This window comes from Mus caroli, chromosome 12, assembly GCF_900094665.2.
Source record: "Mus caroli chromosome 12, CAROLI_EIJ_v1.1, whole genome shotgun sequence".
NCBI lineage: Eukaryota > Metazoa > Chordata > Mammalia > Rodentia > Muridae > Mus > Mus caroli.
The window spans coordinates 66,602,158-66,613,984 of record NC_034581.1 but is presented as its reverse complement, the minus strand read 5'-3'; the positions used below and the strand labels follow the sequence as shown (position 1 = coordinate 66,613,984).

General features: G+C 43.7%; 1 protein-coding gene across 4 annotated transcripts in view; it reads right to left on the bottom strand.

The window, feature by feature from the left end:
• Positions 1 to 3,365: 3,365 nt before the first annotated feature.
• The window catches only part of Daam1 (dishevelled associated activator of morphogenesis 1), a 158,230-nt gene continuing 149,768 nt past the window's right edge, over positions 3,366 to 11,827 (bottom strand). For all 4 annotated transcript variants that reach the window (XM_029484529.1, XM_029484530.1, XM_021179729.2 and 1 more), the window contains 3 exons: positions 10,673 to 10,804; positions 7,464 to 7,634; positions 3,366 to 6,848 (listed from right to left, as the gene is read on the bottom strand). In XM_029484529.1, the coding sequence (XP_029340389.1) occupies positions 6,639 to 6,848; positions 7,464 to 7,634; positions 10,673 to 10,804 (513 nt within the window). In that variant the 3' untranslated portion in view covers positions 3,366 to 6,638. The remainder of the gene's footprint in view (positions 6,849 to 7,463; positions 7,635 to 10,672; positions 10,805 to 11,827) is intronic.

The following is an 11,827-nucleotide window of genomic DNA, read 5'->3' as shown; positions in this document are numbered from 1 at the left end:
GAGTTTTAAGGGGTCTTTGTACATCTTGGGTACCATCACTTTATCTGATGTCAGTTGAAAAAACTTTCTACCAGGCGATGGCTCAGAGTTCCATTTTTTTTTTTTTTTTTTTTTTTTTTTTTTTTTTTTTTTTTTTTTTTTAAACAGAGCATTAGTTTTTTTCTTTCTTCTTTTGGAGATGCTGGGGCCTCAAATTCACGGCCTGGGGTATGCTAAGGGAGAGTTCTACCACTGAGCTGGCTGAATAAGCCAGCCCAGAAAGTTTGGAGTTTTGTTTCTTTCATAGATTATGGTTTTGCTGGTCATCAAAACTAAACTCAAGCCAGATTTTCTTCCCTCTTTTCCCGAGTTTTCCTTAGCTGTTTTGCACTTGGGTCTGTCTGTTATTCATTCTTTTGTTTTACTCTTTGGAGGAGGATGCACTGTGGTCTGCGCCCAGGCCATCTGTTGCATTGTGTAGCCTTGGCTTCCTTTGTCGGAACATCAGCTGCTGATCTTAAGTGGCTTCTGTGCCTCTGCTTCCCACTCACAGATCTCTTCCAAGACCCTAGCTTTGCTCTCCTTCAATACTGTGTTGGCTATTAGGGGTCCCTGGTCTCCTCTAGGTGTGTCCAATCCCCCGGTGCCACATTTGGCACATGGGGGCTATGGATATGGCCCAAAACAAAATAAGATCACTTAAAACATATTCATATTTTCTTCTAACACAACCGTGCAGTTCCTAAGCATGAAGTTTGAAAATGATGTTATATAAAAATGTGAAAACACTGGACTTGCTTAATAGATTCTAGATACAGCTTGTCGACAAGCAGAGAGTAAATTATTGGATTTTGGTTGTGATTTTATCGAATCTCTCAGTCAGGTTGGGAAGCCCAGATAGGCTTGCACTGAGCTTTCAATCTGCAAACGTGAACTATCTTTACCTTTTGGTTTTCAGTTTCTTCTGACAGTCTTATTCCCCTCCTCTAAATTCCATAGAGAGTTTGTTAGAGCTATGCCTATAGACTGTATTTCATTTTGGGAGGTACTTATATGAATGGGATTGTATATTGAATTTCAAACTCTACTTGTTTATACCTGGTACATAGGGAACTGATGGGCTTTTGTGTAGTATTGACCGGGTGTCCTATAGTCTGGCTCTCCTTTTAAAAGTACCATCTTTCCTTCATAGTTTTTTGGAGACTTTGGGTAGCATCCTCTCCGGGAACCACCTCCGATTCTGGAGTGAACAGATAAGCCCAAGACAAGGAGACTTGGAATGTTTCTTTCCCCTGGAGGCCGGGAGAAAGACATTAACTACAAATGCTTCCAGTCGCAAGGGACTGTAGACTTGTCACACATAGGTCCAACATGACCCTAATGGGTATAGGAATGAGCTGGGAAAGTGGCACTGGAAATTACTAACCCACTTCCCTCCTCCTAGAGCAGCCACACAGGGAGGTAGAGAGAACTAATTAGCTTAACTGTTGAGTGTGACTGTCCTCTGAGCCAAGCAGGGCCACCATCTTGGGACGCTCACTGAGCTCACTTGCAAAAGGACCGTCCCAGTTGGGCTTGGTGACTCTTAGGCTGTTCTCAACTTGTGGATCTCCAGCAGGGGTCACATAATCAGAGATCCTGCATATCAGATATTTACCTTACAGTTCATAACAGTAGCAAAACTACAGTTATAATGTAGCAACAAAATAATTTGATGATTTTTTTTTTGGGTGTGTGTGTGTCACCACACGAGAAAGTGTGTTAAAGGGTTATAGCATTGGGAAGGTAAAACAGACTGGTTTATACCCTCATGGAGGGTGGGAAGGCCACACTCTCACCTGGGCATCTAGTTGCTCCCTACCCCTAATTGTATGCAACTCAGTCTTAATTGCACATGGCAGGGTTGGTGGGGGACAGCATTATTGGCTGAAAGAGACTAGGGAAAGGGTTTCATCTCATCAATGGGGTAAGCCACTCCTCACTGTCTGTGCACCCTATGCCCTCAAGGATTCTCCAGAGCGAACTCCAACAGAATGGTGCCTCTGCTTATCCTTTGGGATTTCAAAGTGGTAGCTGTTGGTGGTGGCTCTCCCCGAGGAGAGGGGGTAGATGGTGCTTATGGCATCCCCTCTGAGAAGGAATTTTAACACCACCAAGTAACGTGAAGAAACCCACCTCGGCTTAGGAGCTGTCTGCTTCCTCTGAAAACCCCAAACCTATCAAAGTTTGATAAAAATACAGATGCTCAGCAGGTTGAGACAGGGCAACTGACCCTGAGGCCAGCCTGGGCTCAGAAGAAAACTTTGTAACACAGAAAAGGCTTTCTTAGACAAAGGAAAAGAAGAAAAGAAAAAAAAGAGAGCAAGAAAAGCAACCTTCGTCCGTGCTCATATTGTTTGTTTGATACCATGGAAACACAGTTGATTACAATGCCAGGGAAGAGATCAAAGGGCAGGTGGGGCACTTTCTTCACTGTCCAGACAAAGTCCAAACATTTACGTTATGGGTGTGAGTATTCGCCTTGCAGGCCTCTGTCTGTGTACTACATGTGTGCATGGTGCCTGAAGAGGCCAGGGAGAGGTGTTAGATTCCCTGGACCTGGAGTGACAGACGGTTGTGAGCCACCACGTGGGTGCTGGGAATCGAACCCAGATCCTCTCTGCAAGAGCAACAGGTGCTCTCAACCACTGAGCCATCGATCAAGCCACACTATGCATTCATTATTGTTTGTGTGTGTGTGTGTGAAATGTATTTTTTTTTTATAGTTTAGATAACCACAGATAGAATTACTGGGTCTTCTGCAATAAGTGCTATTAACCACCAAACTATTTATCCAGTCCCCTCAAAATTGTTTTAAACTTAAGCAAAGCTCATATTATTGGGAGGAAGTGTATAGATATAGAGATGTAACACATTATAAGTGCAATGTAATAAGCAGACCTTAATAATTAGAACCTATACATGACCCAGAGACAGGAAGTCTGTTACCCCAAATCCCACAAGGTTGGCATCTACTCAACTACCCATCAATGAGCTGCCCATTTGGCTTTGGAATGATTACGACCAAACCAATGTGCCCAAACTGGCTTGGAGAGACGGCTCCTCCCTTGCAGGTAGAGACTGGGGTGAGGATGCCCAGACTCCATGGACAAACAGGGCAGGTATTGTGGTGGCCTACAATTTCAGCACTCAGGAGGTAAAACTAAGATTCCCTAAATAAACTAGTAAATTAGGCTAGCCAGAATCTGCAAGCTGGAATTGGAGAGCTCTGGGTTTGGTGACAGCCTCAATATGGTAGAAATTGGTTAATATATCATGTCAACTAATAAGTGTAAACAAACTTGTTCACACAACATTGAACGAACACACACACACACACACACACACACGATATCCAATTTACTACATATAAATCCACATCAGGCTACAGGAAAAGGGCAAAGTTCTAGATGGGTCACATGCTGTGACTCTGTTACCACCAAGGTCGGGTGAGTGAAGACTAAACTGCCTAGAAGGGTCTGAAGTCTTTACATCTCGTCATCCACATACCGAGGGCAAGCAAGGCTCTATGTGGTTCTGTGTACAGTGCCACACTCACATACAGATAGGAGGCAATGGTGTGCTCGTGTTGCAGGATGGGTGGTCTGACCTGCGGATGTCTCTCCTGTCTGAACTCAGCAGTTTTAGGTACCGTGCAGTTGCCCTGTAACTCAATAGCAAACAAAGTTGGCGGCAGTAATCAGAACACCGAGTCCAAAGATCAGGAAGGTCAGAGTATGGCGGGCTTGACGGATGTTTTCAGCTTGACTTCAAACTGGACTGAGGAGAAAGGAGCCTGCCGGATGTCTTCCTCCTCGCAGGTGGCGTTTCTCGTACTGAAGTACATCAGGGATGTTTCACGACGCACAGGTCTTGATGCTGGAGACGGAAAAGCCATCACACCTAACTCAGAGGCATACATGTGCCACATCAACCAAGTATGGAAAGAGTTAGCAGTGTAGTCTAGACATACAAAATGCTGCTGCACTAGGGACCTACGCTCCTTTAGGTCCAGGGTAAGCACATTTGAAAATACATATAGTGTTCTGATTCACTGCTTTGCTACATTTAAATTCAATGGTAGAGTACACTAGGAAGTTTAACCTTGCTATTTTAATAATGCATAGAAAACACATCTGTACACCCAGTGAAGTCATCTTTATTGCATATTGCTATTTAAAAAAATGTACAGTCTCATAGCACACACACAACATCTTTTTTTTTTTTTTCTTGGTTCTGTAACAACAATCTTGCAACCTAAAGACTAAGTGGTTCCAGCTACTAAGCTAATAAGATACGAGACATTTAATTAAGTTTAAAAATTATAATGCTTTCCTTTGTTTGGCATTATTTAAAAAAAATCTTTAAAATACATACTCATGAGAGAAAAGTGGCTACTTACACCAGCACCAGTCTAAAAAGTCGATTTTTGTTTGTTTGTAACAATGGCACATGAAGTTTCCTGCACACAGTCTTTAAGAAAATAAACCCAAAAGCTGGGGATGGCAAAGGTGGCCTACCGGGAGGCCTACATGGATGTGAGGATGATTCTAAGAGGGGCAAGGGGACATGCGACATAGACTTGCTCTCTGTTGTGAGTCTCTCTCCACAGTTCCAAAACTGAGCTGGACCAAACTTTTCCTGCTATCAATAGAAAAGAATATACAAAGAGGCACTTTAGATCAGAAACAGTGAAATCCATCAGCCCACCCCACTCCTCCTCCTCCTCCTCCACAAGCTGGCCTGAGCCAAGACTCCATCAGCACTGTAGCCAGGATGCTTGCAGACTGTGGTTAGCCCGGGGCTGGGAGAGTCAGCTCTGCTTTGTCCCTGTGACTGCCTTAGTGAAGAGCCATTTGCTTCCACATAATGGGTAGAAGGTCGCTAAGTTTGTGATGAAGAAAAACAAAACAAAACAAAAAGTAAAAAGCACAGCTCTTGACAATTCTTAGAGCGCTGCTTCACAGCTTTTACACAGCACAGATCCCTCGCCATCTGCACTAAACATTATAGTTCATACAGATTAGTTTTTAAGTAGTACGGTTCCTGTATACTATGCACATTGGTATTCTACCGTCCCTGAAAACCCCATTGAGAATGTGAACTCCTTGGTGGGCAGGGACTCTGTCTTGCTTACCACTACAGCTCTACTATGCCTGGTACATAGTAAGTGCTTAATAAATATTTGATACTTGACTGAAAAAACCCTCAATTTAGTGAGTAAATAATATTGTAGTGCAATAGGAAAAACTATCTCTCCACAGGAAACCCAACCACAAAAGATGGAAAACAAGAGAAAATGCTAGTCCCTCCCCACACCCTAGTACAAATAAATAAAGCAAAAGAAAACAATAGTAACAGTCCTCTTTACATACCATATAATTTAAGGATACTAGGAGCTGGCAGGTCAGTGGTAAGCGTCCATTTTTTATTCTCTACTGCTCATTGTGTTTTATCATTTCTCCCTGAGAGCTTTATTTTTTGGACTGAAATTGTACAGGTAGCGTCACTGACACACAATTTAAAATGACAACACGTAACAGCGATCACTTCAAATATTCTTTGAGATAAATAGATCTGAGCATCCCTGTAGATACTGTTGACGTTTCGTGTCCATTTGAGTGTCCTTTATCCTGGGACATGCAGCACGGCCTATGAGGAAAACTGAAGACGCCCCAGAAGCACCCCTATGCCTTTAAGAAGAATCTTCAGGGAGTTCTTCCGCTAAGTCTTGGATGGGAAATGGTATTTGTCAGGTCTATAGATCTGTATGTTAGGTCAATGAGGAAGCTCTGGCAATTCTGGTTCTTAACCAGGATCCAGGAGGCATCACTGGGAAAGTGTGATTTAAAAAAAAAAAAAAAAAAAAAAACAAACCAATGAAAGAAGTCATCAAGAGCACTTGGCAGAAAAATTGATGAAATTAGGGGGAAAACGGTGTTCAAGTTTTAAATATATAAACGAAGTGTGATTGACATTCTACATGATATGAACGTGTGCAAGATGTTCTCAACAGACGTTTGTACCCTAGACAAGCATGTACCCCAACAGCAGCATCCGAACCTCGGAGCTGTTCTGCTATGTCAGTCACTGATGCGGGCGGCGGTGCCTGGCCCACAACCGTTGAGCTCACCCGTCTGTTTACCAACTCCATTTCTACCAGTGAAAATCGTCTCACTACACCAACCTTGGGAACCATAAAATATTTCACAAGACAAGCCTTTTTTTTTTTTTTTAACTTCCTCTTTTCTCCACCCCCCACCCCCCTTTGAAGGAATGTCTGTCATCTGTTTTAGGAGAGAGTATTGTGCTTCTGAACAGGCACGGTGTTCAGGGAAAGAAAATGAATCCCACTCAATATGAATGCATACGCAAAGGGTTTCTGGGTGTACACATTAACATGAACTTTTTAAGCATACACATAGGTCCCCGGACAACACTTAAGACTTCTATGTACATTTTCACATATATACACACACATTTACACACACACATCCACACCTTCACTCACAGAGGAGAGAAGAAATTGCCACTGTTTTGGATCGCAAGGCAGTGTAATGGAAAGTTCTGGTCACCCCAAAGGGCTGCTACGGCGCTTTCTAGAAAAGGATGCAAGGAACCTAAAAATTAAGTTTTGTGATTGGTCGCTCCCGGCTGCTGTCCGTCACCTGGTTGGAAATGCGTTTCCGGTTCCGTTTGAGTTTTGAAAGGTCTTTGTCGAACACCTCTCCTGAGCGCAGGGCCGAGACCAGGTCGTCAAACTCTCCGCTCTCTTCACTGCTCTCCTTGGCTTTCCTCATCTTCCGTTCCCTCTCCCGCTGCTCTTTGAGCTGTGCATAGAAAGAGTCCTCTTAGGTTAGAGTATTCTTTGTTTTCTGCACAGAGGTAAGAATTCTGGGCCACGGGAGGGGATGAATCTCCTATGTGAAGCCATGTTCGGCTATGGCTGCTAACCTGTATGGGTGAAGAGAGAGCTCACTTCAAAAGCAAAGGACAGTGAAAACCAATGCTTCCCAGTGGCTAGGTAAGTTCCGCCATAGTCTTTTCTTTAAAAAAAAAAAAAAAATTGAGGCAATAGTAGATAATTTACAGCTATTTTAAAGGGATGCTAAAGTCCTTTTGCAAATTTATGATCACTTCTTGAAGGCAGTTTCTAAGGAGATAAACTCGCGGGATGTGGCTCCACCTTTTCAGCCTTTGGGAAGAGACAGCCGAACTGCTCAAGGGAACGGTGGCATGGCTCTCAGCTACCTGCAGCACTCTAGAACACATGCTCTTCCCTCCTTGACAGTGCTTTGGGAACGCAGGGCCTGGGTCTGGTCATAGCTGGGTGCTGGAGTATCTGTCGGTCATGTGGCACCACAATGGGGAAAGGCCAACCCACTGAAACCCGAGGGCTGTGGCCACAGGCTGCCAGGAGGGCCCGCTGAGGGAGCCCCTCTCACCTGAGCTTCCAGGCGAGCCCGCCGTTCCTCCTCCTCCTTCCTTTTCCTCATGTTCTCATTTTCCTGTTTTGCTTCGGCCACGGCCTGAAGAAACTGATCAAAGATCCCGAAGAACTCATCTGGCTGGATCTTGCCAGCCTCTTCCCCAAAGTGCTTTACTGCTTTAGTGAACTGGTGAAAAAGTTTAAAAAAAAAAAAAAAGTCAGTGTTCCAAGAGAACAGAGTTCATAGTCAAACCGAATTCTCCAGAGAAGGCCGGGAGTTCAAATGCAACAGAGGGTTCTTAGCCAGCCAATTATTTACCTCCAGCTGTTGCATGCACCTACTTGTTTCCAAAGCAAGACACAGACACTCCCCGATTCCCGAGCCACGATTCTTGCCCACTTCATTTTAGCTGAACACCTATGATCTCCTCATACAACTCCGTGTTAACTAAACAGCAGTAAACAGGAAAGCAGAATGTGCAGCAGGACACCCACGACAGAGAGACTAAGCCAGCACCGCACGGGTGGGAAACACCACACTTAAGCTTTCCTTTGAAGTAGCTTAATTCCGCTTACTGGGGCCACGTGGGGTACGCGGAAAACCAATGGGGCCAAAGACATCTCAGCTGCTTTCTCCTACCCATAAATAATGCTGATACTGTCTTAGGCTCCCTAGCTCTAATTAGGAAACAATAACTGACTGTGGACTCATTATTATCATCCCAAGTTTGTGGCTGCCAGTACTGTAGGCCAATCCTACTGCTCAGAAATCTTTTTAATGTCCCTCTTTCAAAGTGGACAAATACAAAGTATGGAATAATTTTAAAAATTTAAACAAAATATACAGCAATAAGCCAGTATGTGCAGTTTCTCTTGACTGTACTTTGGTTCTCTGAGGCCTTTCTTTTCTAACTTAGAGAGTTGGTTTTCCTAAGGAGTCTTGGCATTACCGGGACAACCCAAGGGTGGCACTATTACTGTCAGTACCCTGTTCCTAGGGTGAGGGCCCAGTGCTGTTGGCCCTGCTCAGCCCAGCTCAGAGATCAGGCTCCAGAGTCCACAGAATTCTCTTTCCTGTGCTATCAACTACTTTCTAATCCAACCTTCTATTTTCTTCAGATTCAGACCACAGTAAGTTTGTATCATCTTCAAGTCCATGGTTTCTAATTGACTTGATTTTTGTGTTACCTGCATTGCTTATATTGTTAAAGCTTTCAGTATTACAGTAATATTATGCATACTAAAGAATGTTCTCCATGTTTTTACACATAACAAATTTGACTAAGACATGTATGTTTTACATATTTTCTAATTACTTTAAATATTTTAAGGTTTAGTTGTGTGTACGCATGTAAGTATGCAGGTGCGTTTGTGCAGTGGTGCCCATGTGGAGGTCAGAGGTCAACTTTGAGAGTGACTTCTCTCCTCCTGGTGGGTACCAGGATGGGGAACTCAGGCCGTCAGGTTTGCATCACAAGTGGTTTTACCCACTGAGACATCTCACTGGGCCTCAGATTTTAAAACATATTTTTTCCAACCATTTCCTCTCAATGTAGAGCTGTTCTCAATGTTTGACTTATTTGGAAATATTCTATTACAAAACAGAACTCTTTAGGGAAAAACATAACATTCTTCACACACCACATTAGAGTAGTCTAGCTTGATTCATGGTTTTATAAGCTGATCTCTAAAGGTTCTGGTATGAACAAAACAGCAATAAACAGTCGACAGCTGAGCTTCTCAAACACTCAAGTTCATGCACTTTAGACCATCACAAGGATGATCTTTTTATCTAGGAATTCTAGTGACGATGAAGTCATATATATTTTAGTTTTAGAAATTTGAAGAAACCTCAAGCCAGATGAATGTTCCCACACATAAAACCACAGGCTATTCTGCATGTATGTTAAAAAAAAACCCCACTGATTCTGTGTTTTAGCTCCATGATGAGGTAGGCAGGGGTCCCTTCTTTTACAAACACAACAATATACAGGTGTGGTGGTGGATTGGACCACATCTATGGTTATAACTTGTCTTGTTCGCACCGTGGTATGTTACAGTTGGATTCCTAATAGCGGCTCTGTGGCACATGCTGTCTCCTTGTTTATTGGTAAGGCTGGAAGGTAGCACTGAAGTTAGCTGATGTTTGAGAACATACCCTCTGAACTTGAGCTCAGTCATCCACACCAGATAACTCAACCTGACCACTGAAAACGATGCCTACTAGTCAGGTTTGAAAGAAAGACTTAAGTAAAAGGAGTATGGTGAAAGATTGTGCTGGTGAGTGTCAACTTGATACAAAGCTAGACATATCTGGGGAGAGTGGAACGTCAGCTGAGGACCTCCTATGACAGACAGGCCTGTGGGCAAGTCTGTGGAGGCATTTTCTTGATTAATTGATGTTGGAGAGCTCAGCCCACCCTTGGGCAGTGGGCTGAGCAAGCCATGGGGAGCAAGCCCCGTAAGCAGCATTCCTCCAAGGGTTTTGCTTTAGTTCCTGCCTTGAGCTCTTACCCCGAGTTCCTCTCATAATGGACTGACTGGGGCATGTAAGCCAAATAAACTCTTTCTTCCCAAAGCTGCTCTTGGTCATTTTATTTAGCACAGCAACAAAAAAATCAAACTTAGAGATGGGCTGCATAGAACCCTGTGGTGGGGAATGTACCTAGTATCAACTCTATGAATAGTGAGAAGCTACCAGGGGAAGATATAACAAGAAAGCATGCTTAGAAGTGTTGGTTATTAGCCAACAAAAGTCTTTCTCATACAAGAAAACAAATCTTAAATAGAAAGTACCACAACAAAGTGTCTTACTAAAATAATGTTCCTTTGTAATGATGCTGTGAAGTGAAACACATCACTGCTGATTTGCTCTGCATACCAGCCTCTGTCCCCTAGAGATAAACAGCCTACAGATATATGTGGCCTTGGTCATATCTGCTCCTAGCTCTCATCACTTACTCTGCTTCCAGAGATGAACAATCCAGTGGCAACCAAGGCTAAGGTGTCACCACTCTAACCTGCAAGGTCTTGCTAACCTAAAGGCAACATAGGCCAGCTAGACACTAAGGGCTACCCCGGAGATGAAAGTACAACCGATGCACAGAACAACTGGATCTGGAAACATCTGCTGCTGCATTTCCTGACCATGGACTGCTGTCCTTTAGCACCACACAAAAACTCAGGGCAGAAGAACCATGCAAATGCGCACACAGGAAAATTTACCAGCTCTTTAGCTTCTGCTAGAAGATCTTCAACATCTGAGAAGCTGAAGCTAGCCAGGGTGATGAACTGGCTGACAACAGACACGAACTTGTCTCCAGGCTGTGGGGGCTGAGACTTCTGATACTCCAGCTCCTGAAACCCAGAAAGCAAGAGGTTTCACATGTGCACACCTTGTCTCTTAGTCTCACCTAGGTGAAGAGCTCAGACAGCAAATGCATCATCAGTAAGCTCTCACGTCAGTTCCCTTCCCCACCCTTCCTCTCCACACCAAGGCCACGCCCATGTGTGTAGACATACCTGAAAACAGCTACTTAATTTTCTGAGATTTTAACCGAGGTGATTTCTCACTCTGACTTTTGAAACAAATGAACACTTGGTCAAAATAAACAGAACCAAAACAGCAGGATTCAAAGTATTTGTGAGGCTGAGCTTGCTGGTCGATGTTCTGTGTTTTGATTTTTCTTCTTCCTTTTGTTTAGTTTTTCTGTTTTTGTTTTTCTCTCCTTCCTCATCTACCAATTCTCTTTACTTCCTAAACCATGGTATGTATCTGGGTCAGCAGAGCTGCAACTGTAGCTTGCGGCAACAGGCTTATCCCCCTCCATTCCCCCTGTCCACACCAAGAACAGGTCTTGCTGGATAGGCAGGCAGGAAAATGAATCCTCTGTTCATTTTCCATGTTCTTTGCTACCATGGTGACAACCACACAGAGGGCTGAAGTCAAATTTCATGGAATCCAGCCATTTTGAAACATACATTCTTAACAGCTACAGTTCCCCAGCTTCGATATGCCCAATGCACAGACACAGGGAGCTTAGAGGAGATATTAGTCAAGGAGTTGATCAGTGACAGCAGAATTTGAGCTCAGTCTTCTGGCCCCAGTACTAGCAATATCTATGCTAAGTGCCACCAGACTGGCTGAGGATCACAGGATTTTCCTGCACCTGCTTTGGCAGAGACGCTGTTCAGCAGGAGTGGAATGCTAGAGGTCTATGGGTTCTGACTAGTCTACTGCTGATACTGTTCTTCATGGCAGACTAAATGAAATGACAGAAACAGAAACTCAAACTGTGGAGCCAGCTTTGTCTGGAGACATCCTCGCAGCTTTAGTACCTTGGTATAGATGAATACACACACACACACACACACACACAC